The following is a 22,452-nucleotide window of genomic DNA, read 5'->3' as shown; positions in this document are numbered from 1 at the left end:
AAGAATAAATATAAAATAAGCAGGACAAATATCCAAGAAACAGTTAACATAGGCACTCCAGTTAAGCCTTGTGATGATCATGTAGACACCTTTATCCACATTTTACAGGTGTGAAGAATTTGAGCTGTAGAGTTGAGTAATCCGCCCAAGATTGTCCAGCTAGCAAGTCGTGGTACCAGGATTCGAACCCCACAGCCTGCACCTGGACCCTGAGCACGGTGCCTTTCCAAGTGTCTCCCTGTTCTCCAGCCACCCAGCACTGCTTTTGGTCAGCCCTTTAGCACACTCTACCCAGACTCCTGCAACCAGCTCCAAACCAGCTCTCTCATGACACATCTTGTCATGGTGACCATGCGAAGGTGCAAACAGGATCTCTTCTCCCCTAAATTAAAATCTCTTCCTGGATTTTCATTTACTACAGGACAAACGGAGCAGTTCATAAGACGTTCCTCTAGATGGGATCTCCTGCCCCCTTCATCCAACGCTTCCTGCTTTCCTGCCCTACATTCCAGGAAGACTGGACTCAGGGTTTCCAGAGAGTGCAAGCAGCTTCCCCCGCCCACAAAGTGTGAGTTATGGCCCACTGCCCCCTCCTCCGACCCCAGGAGGGTCGGCCCCTCCTCCTCATCCTATTGTTATCTTTATAAAGGGCTTCATTCAGCCAGTGCTTTCTCTGTGCCAGGCACCAGTGCTGAGGGCTTCATAGGCATCATTCCCATCTAACTCTCACCACTCTATGATGCAAGTACCAGTATCCTCCATCTTCTGGATAGACTCAGGCAGATTACTAATTCGGCTAGTATGTATTTACTAAGGAACTGCTATCAGCTTGGCACCCTCTTAGATGCTGAGACAAAGAGCAGTGTATAGAACAGGCAAACCTCCCTGCTCTATGTAAGCTCACCAATCAGCTCACATATGCCCTATGGTAGTTGTGTAAGTGATATGCAGAAAATAAAATAGGGAGGACAGAGAGTGTGTGAAGCAGGTTGCAGTGTTCTAAAAGGGTAGTAAGGGAAGGTCTCAATAAGGTGATATTTGAGTAAAGATGTGGAGGAGATGAGGGAATGAGCTGGGCGGGCATCTCAGAGAAGAGCATTCTAGGGACAATGGCTTGCGGGAAGAGCAGGGAATAAGTGGCAAACTTGCTGAAACATTATCTATTGGCCAACCTGACCTCCTGACTGGCCAGTAAGCCCCTCCAAGTATGGTCACATCCCCAGCAGCTGGGCACACAGAAGGCATTGCTAAATGAAGGAACCTGGACTCCGATTCTGAGTGAGACAGTAAAGGGTCACCTTCCTCACTGCAACTTTTGTGGACTTGGAACCCTGAGACTGGCACCATTCATCTCAGTCCCTACTGCACAATCCCCACACACCGTCCACTCCACACTCTCAGAGAGGAAAGACATATTACACCCTTCTGTGTCTCTGGAACTGGATCTGCGCACTGTGGGCCTCTCTGGAGTCCTCCTAAACAAAGGGAAGGCGCGGGGGTGGTGTGCTGGATGAAAGATCCCTGAGACCCTACCAGGGGCAGGGAGGCCTGATTCCAACAAGGCACTGCAGTCTCACTTGCACCATCTTCTCACATTTCACAAGAAAAATGGAGCTGTTCGACATCCAAAGAGCAAGTCAAACTGATGTCAAATCCCTGAAAGCTCTAAGAAATGGGTGCAAGGCCACTGGGTTACGTGACACAATGCAAAAATGTACCACCAAGGGAGAGGAGAGCCCTGTCCTCTGTGTATAGCAGGTGTTGGCAGGGGGTGAAAAACGTAGCTAAGACCAGACCAAATCTACCTTGTAGACCCACGAAGACCCAACCCACCCAGAAAGGTGAAGTCTACCAGAAGACCCTCGTGGAGAGGCCTGAGAAGGGAGCAGGGTCGCAGAGAGGAAACCTGAAGCATCCACCTAGGAGAACCCAGGAAGGAGTGAAGAGCAATGGAAAGTAAATGTATTAGTAAATCGAAGTGAATATTAACCGTTCAACATGTTAGATGATGTATACAAAATTAGAATATATGACAGCTAGAAAAGAGAAAGGGGATACTGGGTTGGGGGAGGACCTCAAGCTACATCCCTAGAATCACTCACGGGGCAGTTTAACACACAGGAACATGCAGCCCCAGGCAAGCGGTATAATCACACCTCTACTTTCTTCAGGAAGATTTACAGGGACCCAAAAAGTATTCAGAGAGACATTGACCATTCAAGTATTGGAAGATAATCTTCCAAATCCTAAGGAGACAGGCAAAATGATCCTTAAATATCTGCATAACTATTAAATCTACATATTTTATGACATGTGAACACTTTGTGGCATAATGAAGCCTCTTGAATAATCAGTGTACTACATGGTTAAACTCTCTAACAGAACCTAAGCAAAATCTTACCATTTCAAATTAGAGAGCTTTAGAAGTGCTGTACCTAGCACGGCATGTGGTTCACACTTGTCAGGAACATCAACCCCCCCCAACCCCAATCCTAAACCATAATGTTGTGCTTTAGGAAAACAGGATCTGCCCTGATCTGTATTCGACACTTTCTGGGAACAAATGATGGCTGCCACTCCCCTTAACAGAAACCTCTGCTCACTGACACGGTACTCCCCAACTCATACTGAATAAACATTTCCACACTCAGAGGCTAATAACCTGCAGGCTGGACTTTTAAAATGCATAATAGTAATCTCTAGTGCCCCCACGTGGCCATCGGTGATGTGACATCCTCAGTAGGGAGTTCGTCCTGAAGGGTGGGAAAGACAGCTGGAAAAATGTTCTTATCAAAGATACTAAATATCCAAGGTATGAGACAGCCCAGGAAGAATGGTCCCTTTTATATTGCTATTTCTTCCCATCATATAAGTTTGGTAAAAGAGGGAAAAATGATGCGAAATGCTGAAAATCTGTTGGATTGAACTGGAGAGTTTTTGTCCAGTTCCATGGCCCAGGACAAACTGTCTCTGATCCGCATGGAGGAAATGGGAATAACCATCCTTGATTGTGAAAATTATACAAGCATGGATGTGATTTTTTGTTTTAAACTTTTACATAGAAAACATACGTATACATCTTTCTGTAACTTGTGTCTTAAACACTGCAAATTTTGAGGCATTTGTAAAGACTGATGCAGTACAATTATTATTTTTAGTCAACATCAAAAAGATACCAGTTGGCATGGGGGAGAAAGGAGGAATGTGGCTTGAAGAGGACATCATGTAATAAATTTATTATATTTTGTTACATTTTCCACTTTTCTCAATTCCAACTGTATACTATATAATCAACCGCTGTTTCAGAAATAAAATGTTTCAAACATAAAAATATAAATTCTGCTTCTTAAAAGTGCACACACTTTGAATAATAAAACATACAAATAAATAACAGAAATCAGTGACACATCTCATGCACTTGTTCTAAAATAAATTTAAAATGTACGATACACTTTTCTTCCAGCCTCTAGGAAAGACATCCTGCCTTCCGTGTTACTGTACAACAAAAAACAACACAGAAATCACTATCCACGGTGCATGAATAATACCAAAGCACTTTGTGTACAGTGATATGACATGCAGCTTTTAAGACAACTATAGAAATTCCAGTGTAAAAACTGAAGAGTTCAATCAAGAAACGATTTGTGTCAATGGGGCTTGAATTCAATTTTAACCAGTGGTGAGAGGCACAGTTGGTGAGCAAACCTCTATGGAACACAAACACGTATTTGAAAGGCCTACAAAGAGAACTTCAGCTTCGGAAATACTGTAACTGCTTTTGCATTTGGTATGACACCACACTGTTTATAATAGCACCTAGGAAATTTCATATTGCATTTGAACGATTGCAACAGATATCGCTATTCTGGGTGGCCTTTCTAAAGAAACGTTTCCAACTTGCATGTTTACTTGTATCTTTATTCCTTAAAATGTTGAAACCACCAGGTAAACTGTGGTGGTGTTTTGTAGGCAGCATGAGGGTCGACAGAATAAAACCATCTGAGATTACTTTGAAGGTGCTGTAGTGCATTCAGCTCACCACAGATTAAAACTAAATTTTATTTGCCTCCACAGTTAACACAGAGTGCCGAATTCTGGGATGTGTATTATTGATGGTAAAAAAAATAAAAATAAAAATAAATGAAGAAATAGCAACAAGGGTTTAAAAAAAAATAAGACTCCAAATAAAATGTTTCACATTCATTTTCAAACTGAAAAAAGAATTCCTGAAACTACATTCTGGATAAGAACTATCCTAGAGAACGAGCAAAAGTAGGAAATTCGGCGGCAGCCTGGGGTTTGCTACTGTAATTCCTACAAAAAGGCAATCATTCTATCAAAAGCAGGGACAGGTTTTCCAAGGCTAGGAAAGTTGTTTCCTATTTTCTTCTTTGACAATTTCTAGCTCGGAGTGACTTCCCTATTCCTCCATGGGGAAAAGGCCCTGGGAGACACTCAGCCTGCTCCGGCAGCTAAGACCACCAATTCCCAGCAGACTGGCGAGTGCTAGGCCATTCACAACATGCTCCAAGCTCCCAAACTGGGCCTTGAATCAGAAAGGCCCTATTTCAAATGGGAGTTTGGTATCAGTATCTCTCAATTCTTTTTATTCTTATTTTTTTGCCTCTCCTATGCAACTGAGGAATCGGAATCACTCCTGAGTAATTCAAATGGCAGTGATTCTTGCCATAATTCTCAGGAAAGGGATAACATATCATAGTGGTTCTCAATCTGACTGCAAATTAGAAAAACCCAGAAGCTTTTAAAATACATGCTAATTCCTGGAGCCCACCCCTACATGAATTAGATCAAAAGCTAGGGACTGGGACCCAGGCACTGTATTTTTAATAGTTCCCCAGCTGATTCTAGTCAATGTGGGTCTTCACTATCTCAGACAAGTCATTCAGAAGAGGCTTAAAACAATCTTGAGGAGAATACATGTGTGAGATTCAAAAAAGCCTCTTAAGTCTGCTGTGCACCCCTTCTCCCCACAACTGAGAAACACTAGATTTAAACAAATGTAAGATGGATCTAGAACTGAATCCACTGCACAACACTACCAGAAATTCCATGGGCTTAGTCTAATTGTGATCAGTGGCTGGGAAGCCCCAAAGCTTTTCAAAATAGCTCTAAGTCTCTACAAAAGCATCTTTAAATTCTTAACACTATTAGAAGCCACATTCTTTCCTTGTGACCACAATAGAATCCTTGAAGATATAAAAAATTAAAATCTATAGAAAATGGCAGGTTATTTTTAGAACAAAATACTTTAAGAAAGTCTTCAGGCTAAATACAGTATGTACACCAACGATGTGTGTTCAACATATCCAATTCCACTTCTGCTTGCAAAACACTTTACAATCTCACCAATGATCAGAAAAACAGTAAAGGGAAATATATGCAGAGCAAAACAAGAAGTCACATTCATGCTCTTCCACACAATGACGAGTAACCCATATTTTGAAAATCACAAATCTAAAAATAGAGCTCCATAATCTAAGTGTTGCCTTTTTTTTTTTAAGACTTAACATTTCATGTCTATGTTTTATTGGTTGCTTGCATAGGTAGTAACAGCATGCTTTCTGAGTTATATGGAGGCCATGCACAATTGTTTTTATTACTTGTGGAAAAAAATGGTCACACTCAAAATGCGCCTGCAAAATACTTTGAAAGTTGATCAAAAGGCAGTGTGAGACAGTGTTCATTTAAATAAAAGCACTGGATTTCTCCCCAAAACATGTAGTAGAGTTTAACAATAATGTACCTTTAATGAAATGAAAGTTAAAGACAGCCTGCACAGTAACTACTTTTTGTGTTTATGATAGGCACTGGTTTGTCAGCAAAGTTTGCCTTTCTCAACTACAAATAATACAAAGTTCCACGCACCTCCAGAATACGTGTTTTATTGAAACTGTGCTTATGATTTGCATACTATTTCAAAAATCCAACCCAGAAACACTAGTTACTTTGTATCCAATAATTATAATAACCTACATAGGAAACAATCACTTCAGCTGTTCAGCAATTTGTCCGAATGAAATGTAACGTCTGATGCTCTTCTATGTGAAATAAAGCAAGTTTATTTCAAATAAATGAACTTTGTTCGCAGCTCTTCTCTACTCCATTTTCCCTAAAGGCTGCCACTCTTGGTCCCTTTACATACTGTTGCTATTTTTCTCATGATAAGTTATTTTAAAGGAATGACAATGTTACCCTCAAATCCCATATCCATCTCATACAAACATAGATGACCCAATGTTAACGTAAAGTGACTGTGTAATGGATTTTCAACCCCTAAATAGTAGAGACAGCTCAGTCTGAAAAAGTGGATGGAAGAGTAAAATGTCTCCAAAGATGAAGGGCACTTTTGGTTTCCAGACGGAACAGACTTGCTCAAGAGAACCACAAGCCTTAGCCGATTTGACCGGAATCCACGTGATCTCTTTTTCCAGGAGAACTGTCACTCCATTTAGGACACCATCACATCCCCTGCTTGATGGGCTGTGCTCCCAGGGCTCCTCAGCTACAGCAAATCCCTGAAGCTTTCAGTTTTGCCTCTGTGCTCAAAGCAGGCCCTCCATAAATGTTTGCAGAATGAATGATGAAAACAAGATTGCAAAAGGGTGTCAGGCAGCCTCAAAGATAATTACAATATTTTAGCACACCACAAATACTCCCACATCCGTTTCCACTGGTCCAGCATATTCTTACTTACTTTCAGTTCAGCTGCTTTCAGGATGAGAAAACACAAAATGGATAGGAAATGGTCTAAGACGACTGGAGCCTAATGGTTTGAGTTTCCACATTATCTAAGGGATTACCAAGACAAGGTGTAGGGCTGTCTTAAGGAATGATATGGCCTCAGTGCAATGGATGTTTACAAGAAATCAAGAATAAAACTTTTTTTAAAAAGCAAACAAACATTACAGATACAACGTTACTGCTGGTGATTATTTTGTGCCTACTAGGAAATGACCGCTCTAATCAGGCCCATCTAGTTGTCAACCAGAAACCCAGGCCTATCATCCTTAGCAGATAATTCTTAACCCCAAAGCAAATACATGTTCATTGTGCTAAATACCACTGGGAAAATTTTAAAAACAAAAACAAAAACGAAAAAACCACCAAGTCTCCAACCCTACCAATGATCTAAATTGAATCAAGTAACTATTTTCCCACAAGATACTTCTCACCTCAAGGAGCACCTCCAAACTTTTGGGTCAAATAACCTTTCCTGTGGCCTAAAGTTGTACCTAGCAGTTGGAGATAATGAAATTTTCACTGTTTATCAACCACGGAAATAAAATAGCTTCAAGATGTCTAGACATTGCCATGATACTTCCTGATTTTTTCTATTAAACCTGAAACAAGGACTAAACTCCACAGACATATAGTTTATAGACACTGAAATTTTATTCTAGATCCCATGGAAAACCAAAGGGATTTGTAGAAACTTTTTTCCTTTTATTAAGTCACTAGACATTGTGGAAAATCCATTCCTAGGTAACTCAAGAATAAATAAAAATATTTACCACTGTGAACATTAAACTAGTTTCTATTAATGTTTAATTGACTACAGCAAAAAAGAAGTGTTATTAAAAACCTTTGTCTAATCAAACTATAATTGTTTCAGAGATTCAGATAGGAGACCTCAAATGAAATCTACCTATTAAACAAATATGAGAGATTTGAGTTAGACATTCAATTCCTGATATGGATGATCTCATATTTGGTGCATCTTTTTCAGGCGATAAAAGCGATACAGAAAAACGAGAGTGGTGGCTAAACACTGATGGGGCTGTGATGTGCTGGGCTGAAAGCAATGATAGCATCGAAGGCAGCCAGTTGCCGCAGTTGTACTGAGCAGAAGAGAGTGGTGCTGCTTTGAGAACCCACCAAAATCTGAACAGTAAAACGAGGACAGCGAGTGAAGAGGCGAGTACAGGGCTGTGTGCAATGGACAACAGGCTCACGGTCAATGAATCATGTGGAGCACTGTGGTAACTTTCACAAGGCTGAGTATCTAAATCTTAAATACTGCCAAGGGTCTAAAATTCCAGCTACCCTCAACATAAGTGGCCTCCAGACTTGCAAGTTACCAGCTAATGCTCAAATTAGCAGCAAAATAAAGTTAAGTAACCTACTAAAAACTTTTCAAACCCAAGAGATATTCCTGGGCGGGGCGGGGGGGGGGGGAAGGCAGTGCAGAATTCATAGCTATGCATGCATATGTCTTGTAGTTACTTCACACACAGCAATACTGAAAAGGGAGGTTATACATGGATCTGTGCACCAAGGGTTCAAGAATAACTTGAAGAGTCTGACAAAAAACGCTAATACTTAAAAGCACATAAAGTTAGCATGCTGTATTTAGCGGCAAAGTGACAAATGCTATGCAGAGAGAATCAAGACCCTCACACTCTTGACATTTAAAAAAAAAAAAAGAAAAGCTAAAAATTAAGCAGGAAAGTATCGCCAGAAGACCTCGAAAAAGCTCGCAAAACTACATATTTTGCTTTTCTGTGAGCTTTTTGTGAGGTTCTCCTTTTTCTTAGTAAGAAATGCAATTTGCACTGACACGGCCAGATGGAACACACTCCAAAGCCTGCTTGTGAGTTCTGGGCATGAGATGAAATCTTAAGAACAAAGAAGAAATAATAAATGAGTTACTGAAAAGCAGCCCTAACAGAGACTGACAGACAGGATCCGAAGTGCATATGTAATACTTGATCACACATCGCTTCAACAAACCACCATTGGCTTTTGGCAGAAGGCAACTTCTTTCCTCTCCAAGCTACAAGATGGGGGAACATGAGCCCGCAGACACAGGGCATCATGGAGCTTCCCACCTCTAACGGAAAAAAGCAACACCTGACAAGGAACATGATGTCCAGTCTTTCACCCAGTTTAGAATCCAGAAGTTTTTTCCAGGAATCTGTCAAAGGTGTTAACTGCTCTACTACAGTGCAAAATTCCAACGGCCTTAGCTAGTAATTTTAGAAGAAGAAAAAAAAATGAAACAAGTGACTAGCTTTCTGGCTATGTGATCTGCCACTCTTAGGACCTATCCCAAGACAGGTTTTGGTGCACACGTCACTGCAGATATGAAGGTGGTGAAAGGCTTCATTTCTACCTTGAAAACGTCTATCTGTGGCAGTAGGAGAAATGACAGTCACCCACATGGCACCTTCCTCTTTAATCCATTTACTGGTGTGCATCCATCCTAGACTAGCTGAGTATATACCTGAGAAACATTAGTGTTAAAATATTGCCCTTTACAAAGACTGGTAGATGGGGCGAAAGTGCAGAAAGCAACAGTTTTTCCCTCGATTTGTTTCATTGTTAGAGTCACAGTTTTTAGAGCTCCTGGTGCCACCCACAATCCACAGCAAGGACAAGTCCTGCTCAGGAGAAACACAAGTCAGCTCCTTCCTCCTTCCACGCACTAATGGTAGCTTTACTGGTTCCCAGGTTTCAAAACCCTCATATCCAAAGAAAGTCATTAGAGTTCTCTAGAAAGAAATATGTACAATTGCTAAAGGGACCGTCCTGGGTATCATCTACAATTATTCCAGTTAGCTTGGTGTCAATGTTTTGCCTATGGCTGTTATTTGGTTCAATGGCAGAATAAGGCGACGCTTTGAACAATTCGCAATTGAATTACACACACACACACACACACACACACACACACACTCACACACACACATAGAGTCGGGCATGTGACTCAAAAAAATACAAAACAAAAGCACACGGGGCTTTGGTGGGAGGGGAGAGGTTCTAAATAAATAAACATCTTTACAGATAAAACACTTTGATTGCAGAAATATCACTGAGGTTTTTGAGAAGGCCGTGCAGAGGTTTGCATGCTAGAAGATAACTTTTTTGAGGATTTCTCTGCAGACTGCCTGCTACCAGGAGACGAGGGAACTCCAGAGTCCAGTTGGGAAGACTTGGATTTGCGAGCGGACAGCAGGGAATGTTTGGCAGAAGCAGGGTCCTTGGAGACAAGCTGCTCTTTTCCCGTTGCATTTGCATTTGGCTGCTGGGAAGCTGGAGGCTGGTGGCCTTTCTCCCCCTTGTCGTCCCCGGTGTTCTTACAGACGGACTTAACAGAGCTCCCACCAGCCTTTTTAGAGAGCAAGGCTGTCTTGCCAAGATCTGTCGAGCGCCGTGTTTCCTTCTGTCTCAAGGCTGACTTGAAGAAGGACAGCCCCTTGTCCTCAGACTTGCTGTCCCTCTTCAAACCAGACTTGATGCTTGCACTGGGAGAGCGCAGGCTGGCCATGGAGGAGCTCCGCACGTGCTTCCCGGCCCCCCTGCCCTCCCCTGCTCGGGCCTGGCTCACCCGAGGGGAGTTGGGTTTGGAGGCAGAGGTGGCGCTGGCTCTGTCGGAACCCAAGCTTTGTCTGGAGCCCTCTCTACTCAAGCTCCGGTCTGAAGTCCTGCTCTTCCCAGGTGGGAAGGGGCTCCTTGTGGCAGGGCCCGAGGCCTTTTTGGCAGACGTGGAGGAAGCAGTGTAGGTGAGGGCCGAGGCTGACTTCTGCTTCTGTGGCGAAGGAGACGACACGGAGTCCTGAGATTTCGGGGATGACTCCTTTCTGGGTTGGGCAGGGGCAGGGGCAGGGGATGAATGCCGTCCACTGCCCCTGGAAGAAGAATCTGCTTTGCTGCGGGAGCGGGAGGGTTTTAGAGAGACTTTTACAGGAAGAGGAGAAGAAGGGGATGTACTTGAAAGGGATGACTCCTGGCTTGCCAAGGCCGGTCTCCCCTTCCGCAAGCTTTTCTCTGGCTCAGAAGTGCCTTTGGAACTGGGGGATTTCTTGGTTGTGCTCTCTGGTTTCTTCGTGAGTGAGCCTGGGTGGCTGGGGGGTTTCACCTCTTTGACTGGAGAGCTGTCTACAGAGTCGCTCTGATCCACATAGGCAATCTGATTATTATTATCAAATGGATCAGAGACTGGAGGCAGGCGGTCCCCTTGTGCTGAATGTTTGCTCTGTGTATCTATGACACTGGAGTTCAATCTGCGGGTGTCCGATTCGTCTTTGAACACACCTTCCATGACAGCCAGAGGGGCCCGGCCCACAGCCTTGTGCTCACGGCGACTATGACTGTCGCTTGGTTCCTGGTAACTGTTAGAAAGGTTGCGCAAGCTACCAAAGCAAGAGATGGAGACCTTGTCATCTGCTGCCTCCCCAATCTTCTCCAAGGTGGAGGCAGAGCTGTGAATTGGCGAGTCCCCTGAAAATCGGGATGGAGAATTGGAGCGCATCTGCAGCTTAGCAGACAGGGACCATGAAGGTCTCATGCAATTTTCATTGACGGCCAAGGGGCTGGTGACAGAAGATCTAGATGACAAACTCTGACGCTGGACACTTCTCACAAATGGTCGAGTTGAAAAGCCTCCTGAACACAGCAAAGAGAATACTGTTAAGCTAAGCCAATGAAGATGTTCTAGCAACACTGTAAGACACTGAAGGTGAAATGAAGGTAAGCCTCATGGGATGAAAGGAGCATGACCTTCAGAGCCAGCCCATCTGGGATCAGGGAGTCCCAGTGTGGCTTTGACTTCTCTGAGCCCAGTTTCCTTATGTATAAAATAGGGACATTCTAACTCAGGATCATTCTAACACAGCAAACTTCTATTCGCCTCCTTGCCCTACATCAGGGCTTGCCATACCTTTTCCTGTGAAGGCCTAGACAGCAGATGTTAGGCTTTACAGGCCAAACATTCAACTCCGCCACTGCCACATGAAAGCAGCGACAGGTGACACAAAAGCAAATGTGTCAGACTGTGTTCCAAAAATCTTTACAAAGAAAGGCAGTAGGCTGTATTTGGCCTGTGGGGCTAGAGTTTGCTGACCTCTGGTCTAACTCACAGGGCAACTGTGAGAATTAAATACAATCTTAGAAGTCCTGTGCCCAACAGAGCACCTGGCACTCCATACATGCTGTGAGCTACTGACCCAACTTCATTACCTTCCTGAAGGTGACCTGGGGCTCACAGAAATGAAGTCCTTGACCAAGATTACACAACTCATTAAAGGAAGTGCTAATACCAGAACCCAGAACCCCTTGACCCCCCAACCCACCGCCGGCACCACTCAATTCCACATGTAAGCTGGCCTGTAACTGTTGACTACAGATGTGTATCAACGGAAAGAACTAAAAAGACTTGGATATCATATACTCCTATTTCCAGTGACTTAAAACTTCCAAAAAAATATTCATAATCAGAACCACATATTCCTATTTGGTGTGGCTCAAAACTTCCTAAGAAAATATTCTAAATTAAATTTTATATACAATGATACTACAGTTGTGATATTTACAAAACCCTGTCTTTATAGAGCCTAAGAAATAGGCTCTATTCTGTGGGCACCACCCAGCACCATTACACAATGATGATGCTTAAAAGGATATTGATTTCACCAACTGCACTGCTTAAAAATAGATCGAGGCAAACCTTATTGAGGCTTATTGTTAAAATGACAGTGAATTCTAAGTTTAAAGGCAGTAATGAAAATAACCTCTGCCTAAACAAGCAAAGGTTCACTAGTCCGTTTTCCATGATATGTGAGGAGCCGGAAGGAGTTTAGGAATTGCAGTCCAGTATTTTTATTTTACAAATAAAGACGAAGAGGCAACAAGCCAGAGCTAGAGCTATGGTGCAGCTCTCTTCGCCTGGCATTCTTCCTCCAGACTCCTGCAATTTTAACTCAATTTCATTTTCTCAGAATTATCCATCACCACTAGAAGCAGATTACAGTGATCGAAATGCTGGCTGCAGACTGAGACTTGTTGGCAGATTGAGTCACCGTGCTCATTATAGAAGCTGCACTCACTCCTCCTTCCAGTTCCCGGTACTGTGGCTGCCCAGTCCTTCCCACACCACCTGGGTCCCTGTCGGAATTAAGGTCTACCCTGCCATTACTCAAGCAGAAAGTGAAAGTTTAAAAAGAAAAAAAAAAAGTTCAATTTTTATCAGACTTTTTACTATCTCTATGCAAAGGCAACAACAGCTTTTGTTTTAGATGCTTCTGTACTAAAAAGAACATTCCACAGCTTCCTCCCCGGGGAGCAGCATGGTGGAAAGGTGAGGCACTCCTGGGGCCAAGACAGCAAGGGGCCTCTGTGCCAAGCCTGGAGCCGACTCCCCACCAGGTGGCCTGGGCAAAGCAAAACGTCTCTGAGCCTCTTCCCGCTATTCTGCTTTTTAAAACACTTTGAAAAAAAAAAAGAGTATACATTGGTATATAAAGCTCCAGCCTCCACAAGAGATCTTGAAAGTGGAAAATAATGAAGTGGAAGGAGAAAGTACTGGGACACAGGAAAAGCAAATGACTCTGTTAATACAAAATGCTTCTTAGGATCATAACCCACAGCTACACAGCTCCACTCCCTGTAGCTTCCTTTGCGTTCTCCTACCACCTCCTTGGGACTTAGCTCCTAGGAAAAACACGAGGGACTCTGCTGTGTCTATGAGTTACCATTCTGGAAATCTGTCACCAAAACCCACACCCACCATCATCTTCACTCCTCTCTCCAGTCATCTCCACGGACTCAGAGAGCGAGGCCAAGGAGGTGCGTCTGGAGGAAGCTGCAGAGGTCACGCTGGCTGGCTTGCTGCCCGGGAGCCGGCTCACCCAGTGTTCGCACAGGGAAGAACTCGTGGAGCCTGCAGAGAAGAAAACAGGCATGGAGGTCAGGTTGGGGTCCCTCGGCCAGCCTGAGCCACACACACTCTCATGAAGGTGCTACGAGCTGAGCTGGGTGGGTGCTGATGTCCTCACCCCGAGGTCAGCATCAATTCCCAGACCCTGTGTCATGTCGTGCCTGCCTGAATATCCCCAGTTAAGAAGAAAAGATGGAAGGCAGACTTCCGGACACATGAAATTTGTAGTAATAAAACGCAAGGATAGGGATGAATACTTTATAATGTAAGTCTGAGTCTTAAGAATTGGCAAGAGAATGGAAGAGACAAGCATTCATACATTCACTCTACAAATATTTATTGAGCATCCACATGCCAGGCACTGTCCTAAGCAATTGCAGTCATATTTTTTACACAAAGAAAAGAGAGTAAGCAGCAGTGTACTCTTTTTCTCTCAGCCTCATTGTTTTATGGAAATTTGTAACCATTTCATAATATTAATAATATACACACACATAGCTATATGTCAATCTGCGCTGTCTGTTCCAGGGATGCCCTTAAATATTTATTAGGGCAAGAGAAATTGCTCTTGAAATGGAGTACATGAAGCAGCATGACTGTCTCAAGTAGACCTCAAGAAGGTGTCATTTCTGAGCACATCTGAGACTGGTGAAAGAGCACTGGAGTTACCGCTCTGTTAAGTGAGTGAGTGGCTGTACACTGGGTGGGCTTGGCCCCCAGCAGTGGGTCACTCTGCTTGGGAGATGCCTTGTTTTCGATGCTTTGAACTCACCCCCTGCAACCTTCAAGAGAAGCAAGGATTCATAGCCCCTAACCTGACTGCACATTACCACATTCCAATCCTCTGTCACGCTCTCTTGAAGTCAAACTCTGCATTCAGGAACATGTGTCCCACTTGCTTGGATTATGTGTGGCTACATTCATATTGTGTGTGGGTACTGGTCCCTGTGTTTATTAAACACAACAGGCTGGATGTCATCCAGCTAAACCCAAACTATCTAATATTATCACAGCCATCAATCCTTCTCCTAACAGAATAGGCCAATCTTCTCACTGGAAAAGTGGACTATTTGTAATGGTCCTTTACCCTTTACAAAATGTTTTAACACACATTTGCCTAACTGGATGCTACCATGAGGTAGGCATTATTATTACACCTGTATTACAGATGACTGCTATGTGGCCCCTATGGGACAGGCTCCAGATAACCCCAGGACAGAGAGGGTAGTATGCCACGCTGCTTTTCAGCTGATCCATGCATTTATCCAAAAGTACACATCATGAACTTTCTTTGCACCAGATCCAACCCACTGCCCCTGGTGAACTCCGCTGGGCCACAGCTGCTGTTACATTCCTCCCCAACTTCCTTGACTGCAATCATTTTAGTTTCCAGATTAAATGGAAATGTAAGGATTCATCTGATCAAACTAACAGAGTCATGAGACCCTCCAGAGAGGTCCTCTAGACCATTCATTACAATCTTTTGCTCTGAAAAAAACTGCCCAAGAACAAGAGTGGACCTCACCTGCCACTGAGCTGTTGGCTGACCATGACGGGATGGCTGTCCGCCTCTGGTAGAAGAGGATGTATGCTGTCTGCGTGCAGACCTCATCTTCTGATAGCTGCTGCACATCACTGTCGTCGAAGCAGTACCAGAGGCCGTCCACAGAGTTCTTACAGTATGCTGCCAAAGAGAGCCCGCCATCAGCACCAGGGTAGGCCGCACCAGCCACTTCATTCGACCCACAGACACCATCTCTTTGGCTCATCTAATTAACTCAAGAACGTTTTAAGGCTGCATGTAGCAACACAGAAAGAGGTTAAAAAAATTCTAAATTCTATATCACACTCGAGCAAACTGTCTTGAGAAATTCCAAACTATTCCAAGTAGACGCAGTTGTAGTTCATCTTAGAAAACACACACTTATCTAAACCAATGAGTCTGAACCAGGGACCTGTGTGTGTGGTGGGGGGAGTGGGATTTGGCAATGAATGGAGACATTTTTGATTGTCACAACTCAAGGGAGAGGTGCTACTGGCATCTAGTGGGTAGAGGCCATGAATGCTGCTAAACATTCCATAATGCACAGGACAGCCTCCCGCAACACAAAATTGTCTGGTCAAAATGTTAACGATGCTAGGGTGAAGAAACCCTGAGTTCAGTGTGTTGCAACATTTTAGGTCTATTACAAATAGAAAATAATATGAATAGAAATAACAATATAATGATATGACAGCAGATAATATTTAACACTTATTATGTGCCAAGCATCTTATTTAATCCTAAGATTTGTTCTCTTATTACTCCCAATTTCCAGAGGTTGAAAAAGATTAACCTGCTTGCCCAAGGTCGTGCAGGTGGTGAAAGGCAGGAGCCCAGCTTATTTCAGGTTTATCAAGTCCTTGGCTTGCACTTAAAGCCCTACCCTGCCCTGCTTCCCTCAGGGAGGAGCACAAACCATGCTCCATCGAAGTTCCTTGGCAGACTAAGAACACACAAGCTCATGAATGCAGGAGGACTTCTTTCCAGTCCAAATTCTAAGCCTGAGCTGGAAATAAAGAACATTCAAGTAGCAGCAAGAACAGACAAAAACTTAAAGAGTTCACAAAGCCACTCATCCTGCAAGGATATATCAAAGGGTTGGATCAAGCTTATATAGCAATATAAGCAATATATAGCAATATATAGCAATATAAGCTTGATCCAGAAAAGTACATTATGATCACATTTTCTAAAAATATGCATTTATTTGGGGTGAGAAGAAATGAGTGCTACAATATTTAGCTGAATGCTGGAACAGACTCAGGATGGCCCCAGGAATGTGGCAGATAAGGTCCTGAGAGGTACCAAGAGTGACTCCCTCAATGGGCCGTAACCATTTCCACAAATATGGAGCCTTAAGAGATAAAAGGGACTCAGGTGAGAAAGGGCTACACCAAACAAGTCCCCCAAAAGGAGAGCATGAGTAAGAATCTATGAATGGAGGGAGGGAAGTTATTTGAAGCTGAGAACTTGCCGGAACCAGAAGGGAGAGAAATTAAAATGTAAGCAGCAAATGGAGCTCTAAGAAAACAGCAATTGTTTGGCCAATGGTGTCTGGTCAGGCTTGATGCACACATGACCCAACAGGGGAGCAGCTGCTCTTCTGGAGTGGTGAGTGGGAGCAGAGCTGTGAGGGACATGACCAGGAAGAGGACACAGAACAGGCTTGCACTCCTTTCAGTCTGCTCCTCTTCAGGATGGTCTCTTCTCAGTAACAGTGTGGAAACTGAGGCAGCACAGCAAATTCATTAATTACAAAATAATTCTACTTGCTTTTCTTCCTAGAACTATTTTCTGAAGTATTTTCTAGGCCAGTGCTACTAGAATTACGGCTCAGGGACTGACACAAGCCCACATGAGAGAAGCACCAAAAAGGAGAAAAGCATTTAAAAACTTTTGTAGCAATCTGATACTGCTGTGATGATTTTATTGTATTTTTACAAATGCACTAGTTCATAAAAGATTGGAAATTTTAAAGTAGAAAAAGACCAAGTTCTTCATCACAGATGGTGTGAGAGGCACTGTTCTAGAATCCTTATACAATCGTTTATATCATTATACCATCAATTATAGCTAGAACCAGTGCAAAATAAAGATTACATCAAAATAAACAGTCCAGGCTGGGCATGGTGGCTCATGCCTATAATCCCAACACTTTGGGAGGCTGAGGCAGAGGACTGCTTGAGATCTGGAGTTCAAGACCAGCCTGGACAACACAGTAGGCCATGACTCTACAAAAAAAATTTAAAAATTAGGCCGGCATGGTGGCACACACCTGTAGTCCCAGCTACTTAGGAAGCTGAGGTGGGAGGATCTTGAGCCCAGGAGGTCGGGGCTGCAGTGAGCCATGATCACACCACTGCACTCCAGCCTGGGTGACAAAGTGAGACCCTGTCTCAAAAAATAAAATAAACATTTCAAATGGAAACTTAAAAGTGGGGGTGGGGGTAGGAGAGCATCAGGAAGAATAGCTTAATGGATGCTGGGCTTAATACCTAGGTGATGGGATGATCTGTGAAGCAAACCACCATGGCACACATTTACCTAAGTAACCAACCTGCACATCCTGCACACGTACACCTGAACTTAAAAGTTGATGTTAAAAAAAAAAAAAGAAAAAACTGAAAAACAGAGTATCTTTAATTCAACAACACTAAGAATATTTAAAACGTTCTCTAAACTAAGACTCTAAACATCTCATATATTAGAAAAGTGGTGGTATGGCCTCAGTATGAGAAAGGGGAAAGAATACAGAAAACATCTGAGCACATCCTGGGTAATGGGTCCCCTGAGGTCAGCACGACCACTTTCTGGCTCACTAACGTGGTAGCCAAGTTAGTGGACAGTTACCTGCCTCAGGACACAGAGCTAGAAAGATGCGTCTGGCTTTTAACCCAAGTTCCTTCCACCAAACTGTACTGCCTCTGAGGTAGTTGTGGGTTTCCAGGCATCTTCCCAAGGTCTGTTCTATTATATAAAGAGCAACATGATGCTAAAGTCTAGGCTGTCTTATTCTTCCCAACAATTTCTTCCTAGAAACTATGTAACAAGTCAGTCCGTATTTTCTTGAGAAACAGTGTTATAAATGGAAAATGCATTCTTTACCAAAGCTGAGCTGGGTGAATGTCAATCCAGGATGCTGGCAAAGGTGTTAAAACACCCGGTGAGTTGTGAAGTTAAATGACCTCCACGTCCCTTTCCATTCTACGAGTCCACAAGTATAGAATTCCATCACTCAGTACCAAAGAACACAGACATGACTGGTAATGCCACAAAAGCAAAAATCCAACGAGACACAGTATTTGTACACATGGCCCCCATAAAATAGAAATCTAAAATATGTAAGATACCAAATATACTATTATCATCATTGAAATATGGCTTAAACCAAAGTACAAGGCAAAATATATCTAAACACTTAATTCATATTAACTTGTGTCTTCTATGAAGTGAGAGCATCTTTTAAACTTCTCTAGCTTCTTTCTCCCCTTGAAAGTGCTTCCTAGAGCAGGCAGAGGCAATCCAAGCCATTCCATTAGGAGATGCACTCAAAGTTGGGATCATTCCTCTCACCAACAATTGCTGCCTGCAACATTTAAATATTTAAAGAACTTCTGGCAGTAAAATGAGTTTGAAAAAAAGAAAAATACCTATTTAAAGAACTTGAACTAAAAGGGTTTCAAAAATAAAAGATTATTGTGTCCAATAATCTTCCCAACCCCTGCCCTCTTGGAAGAGAACAGAGCAGACTGAAAGAGTGAGTGTGAAAGGTAGCAAGGCCACGGACTCCTCTGCCTTGGCTGATGGGGAGGGAGGTTCATGGCTAAATACTAGAGAAAAGAGTCCCAGAGATTTAATAGTACCCAGGACTGGGCAGACCCCACCCCTCCTCCACCTCTCCCTATCTTTATAAATCAATGGTCAGCACTAGCACTCGGGGTCTTGTTGCAGAAACCACTGAATTAATAAAGAAAGTCCCTGAGAAGTATGCATGTATAACACACTGAGTGTGAAGGATGCAGAAATCCAAATCCTAACCACTCACATGGAAAATCAAATTAATCACATCAACAAATAAAGCTCTGAAATCTGCCTGGCTCCCAAAAGGCTCATACAGGCCCGTAGCCCAATGATTCCATTTCTGAGACTCAATCTCAAGGAAATACAGAATTAAAATTCAGAAAAAGTGAAAGAGCATAAAGATATTTATCAGTGTTACATGAAAAGTTAAAAACCAGAAACAATATAGATGTTCAGCAATGGGTAAGGGTTACATAACATTAGAGGTCTATCAACAGAATATTCTGTGGTCATTAAAAAGTATTTAAGGCCGGGCACGGTGGCTCACGCCTGTAATCCCAGCACTTTGGGAGGCCGAGGCGGGCAGATCACGAGGTCAGGAGATCGAGACCATACTGGCTAACACGGTGAAACCCCGTCTCTACTAAAAATACAAAAAATTAGCCGGGCGTGGTGGCAGGTGCCTGTAGTCCCAGCTACTCGGGAGGCTGAGGCAGGAGAACTGCGTGAACCTGGGAGGCAGAGCTTGCAGTGAGCCGAAATGGCGCCACTGCACTCCAGCATGGGCGACAGAGCAAGACTCCGTCTCAAAAAAAAAAAAAAAAAAAGTATTCATAGGCCGGGCACGGTGGCTCATGCCTGTAATCCCAGCATGTTAGGAGGCCAAGGCGGGCAGATCACCAGGTCAGGAGATCAAGACCATCCTGGCCAACATGGTGAAACCCTGTCTCTACTAAAAATACAAAAATTAACTGGGTGTGGTGGTGGGTGCCTGTAGTCCCAGCTACTCGGGAGGCTGAGGCAGGAGAATTGCTTGAACCTGGGAGGCAGAGCTTGCAGTGAGCCGAGATTGTGCCACCGCACTCCAGTCTGGTGAAAGAGCGAGACTCTGTCACACACACACACACAAAAAAGTATTTATAAAAAATTAAGTGTCCACATCAAGCTACTTCTGTTACAATACTAGGCGTGAAGATGAGGATGCAGAAGCGCATGTGCCACTCACCCCTCACTGTGCTGCTGTGCTTCTGAATTTGTGACCTGTCTATCCACCCCGCTGGCCCATGAGGTTAGGCAGCAGGTTCCTTTCCCCAACAGCTGACCCTGCCCCTCCAGCACACTGTGACCAGTCTATCCTCTGGCTCCGACCTCTGCCCACTGCTCACACCTCCACCACAGAACCCATGATGTGGGACTCCTCTTTTTAAATCATATCTGTACCCACGTTTCCCCCTATTTGATTACACTCTCGGAAGACAGAGGCTGGGGACCTATTGATTTCTGCTGTGACAGAACCCAGGGCAAGCAGGATGTGAGGGGCTCAATAAATGTTCACTTGAACAACAATAACAAAATGCCAGTATAATCTCAATGGTGGAAAATAATGGCAAAAACGTAGAGAAAAACATGCCAAGTATATACTACATACCAAAATATTACCGACATACAGTGGAACATTATTCAGCCCTAAAAAGGCAGGAAATTCTGATACCTGCTACAATGTGGATGAACCTTACAGACATTAAGCTACATGAAATAAGCCAGTCACAAAAGAAGGAATATTGAATGATTCCATTTAAAAGGAGGTACCAAGAGTAGTCAAATTCATAGACACAGAAAGTATAGTGCTTGTCACGGCTGAGGGGAGAGAAAACGGGAATTAGTGTTTATTAGGTACAGAGTTTAAGTTTGGGAAGATTAAAAAACTTGTAGAGATGGATAGTGATAATGGTTACACAACAATGTGAGTGTACTTAATGTCACTGAACTGTACACTTAAAAATGTTTAAAATGGTACATTTTGTTATGTATATTTTATCTCAATTAAAAAAATACCAATGGTTATCTCAGTGATAAGCCCATGGATGATGGTATTCTTTCCACCTCTAGCCTCTAAATTTCATGATGAACATAGTTGCTTTTATAAATGACAAGGTCAATTTAACCTTAAAACAAAAAGAAAAACCCTTCTAAGTCACTTTAAAGACACTATAAAAGTGTCATGCACTTGTATCCCAGCTACTCTGGAGAATGAGGCAGGAGAATTGCTTGAGCCCCGAAGTTCAAGGCTGTGGTGTATGATAATCACATCTGCGAATAGCTACTGTACTCCAGCCTGGGCAACACAGCAACAGCTCATCTTTAATTAAAAAAAAAAAAAAAAGGAGTTCACAATCATTTAAAATAAGAGAGAAGCTAGAACCTCAAGGAACTCTATCTAGCAAAACCTTAAATGGGGAGTGCAGGTTAGGTAAACAAAGAGCAAATCCTCAGTTCACCAGACTGTTATCTGCACATACCACTCCCCAATCAGTCAGCTACCTACTGGATGACCCCACTCAGGAAGAGGAGGAAGAATGTTCATTTATTTGCTCTTGGGCAGAGAGCCAGAGGATGGAAACTGCCCTCACAGTTGGCACACTGCCTACCGGAGGGGAAATGAGGCTCTCAAGTCAAGTCATCCTGTCACAAGCAAACCCGTCTGAAGGACTCGCCAGCACAGACACACGGCCTCTCACACTGCAGACCTGTGTAGTGCCCCCCTTGCATGGTGCCATGGTGATTGCACACAGCATACAGGTCATAGATGTAGTCCTCAGGGTCCCTCCCGAGTCCATAGGGCCGTCTCCACGGGGACCAATGGGATGGCAAACTCCAGCTGCTCTGGCTCCTCTTAACCACATGAGGTGTCATGTCCAGGCCAGTCAAGGGGAACTTGACCATGTTCTGAAGTTTCATGCGCCTGTCTCCTTCCTGTTGCAAGAAGAAAAACAAGTTCTGGTGATATTTTAATGCAAGCAGATGGCAGATCACTTTAGGGGGACAATGTGGATCCTATCAGATAAAGCAGTGTGAGTTACCTATCTGACGTTTCCCAAGACATACAAAACAGGGAAACAGATGATAGTTTTAGCTATCTAGAGGAACAGGTTTTAGTATCAGCTAAGGTGGAACCAGTGAGGATCCATATGGGGGTGTAAATGAGTCTTCCTCTATAAGTCTTCCTTTCCTTATCTGTTAAAGGGCTTTAAAGCGTTTGACTTACAAAAAAATGACAATATCAGGTGGCTCTTCCTGATACCTCTGTCAAAGAGGTATAAAAACTAATGATGTGATGGCTCCGTGAAGGGCAAACCACAGTGCCTGGCTCAGAAGAGCCTCTCGATAAGCAGCGCCTATTCCCCTCCGCCTCCTCCAACAGGCACATCACAAG

At 43.4% G+C, this 22,452-nt stretch overlaps 1 protein-coding gene across 1 annotated transcript in view; it reads right to left on the bottom strand.

The window, feature by feature from the left end:
- Window positions 1–3,209: 3,209 nt before the first annotated feature.
- Window positions 3,210–22,452, bottom strand: part of USP31 (ubiquitin specific peptidase 31) — a 102,751-nt gene continuing 83,508 nt past the window's right edge. The window contains exons 13-16 of the mRNA XM_025371316.1: window positions 21,767–21,992; window positions 15,201–15,359; window positions 13,526–13,678; window positions 3,210–11,406 (exon numbers count right to left, since the gene is read on the bottom strand). Coding sequence (XP_025227101.1) covers window positions 9,830–11,406; window positions 13,526–13,678; window positions 15,201–15,359; window positions 21,767–21,992 — 2,115 coding nt within the window. The 3' untranslated portion in view covers window positions 3,210–9,829. The remainder of the gene's footprint in view (window positions 11,407–13,525; window positions 13,679–15,200; window positions 15,360–21,766; window positions 21,993–22,452) is intronic.

Source organism: Theropithecus gelada, chromosome 20, assembly GCF_003255815.1.
Source record: "Theropithecus gelada isolate Dixy chromosome 20, Tgel_1.0, whole genome shotgun sequence".
Classification (NCBI taxonomy): domain Eukaryota; kingdom Metazoa; phylum Chordata; class Mammalia; order Primates; family Cercopithecidae; genus Theropithecus; species Theropithecus gelada.
Note: the sequence above shows the minus strand (reverse complement) of the source record. Positions and strands in the feature narration are given on the sequence as shown.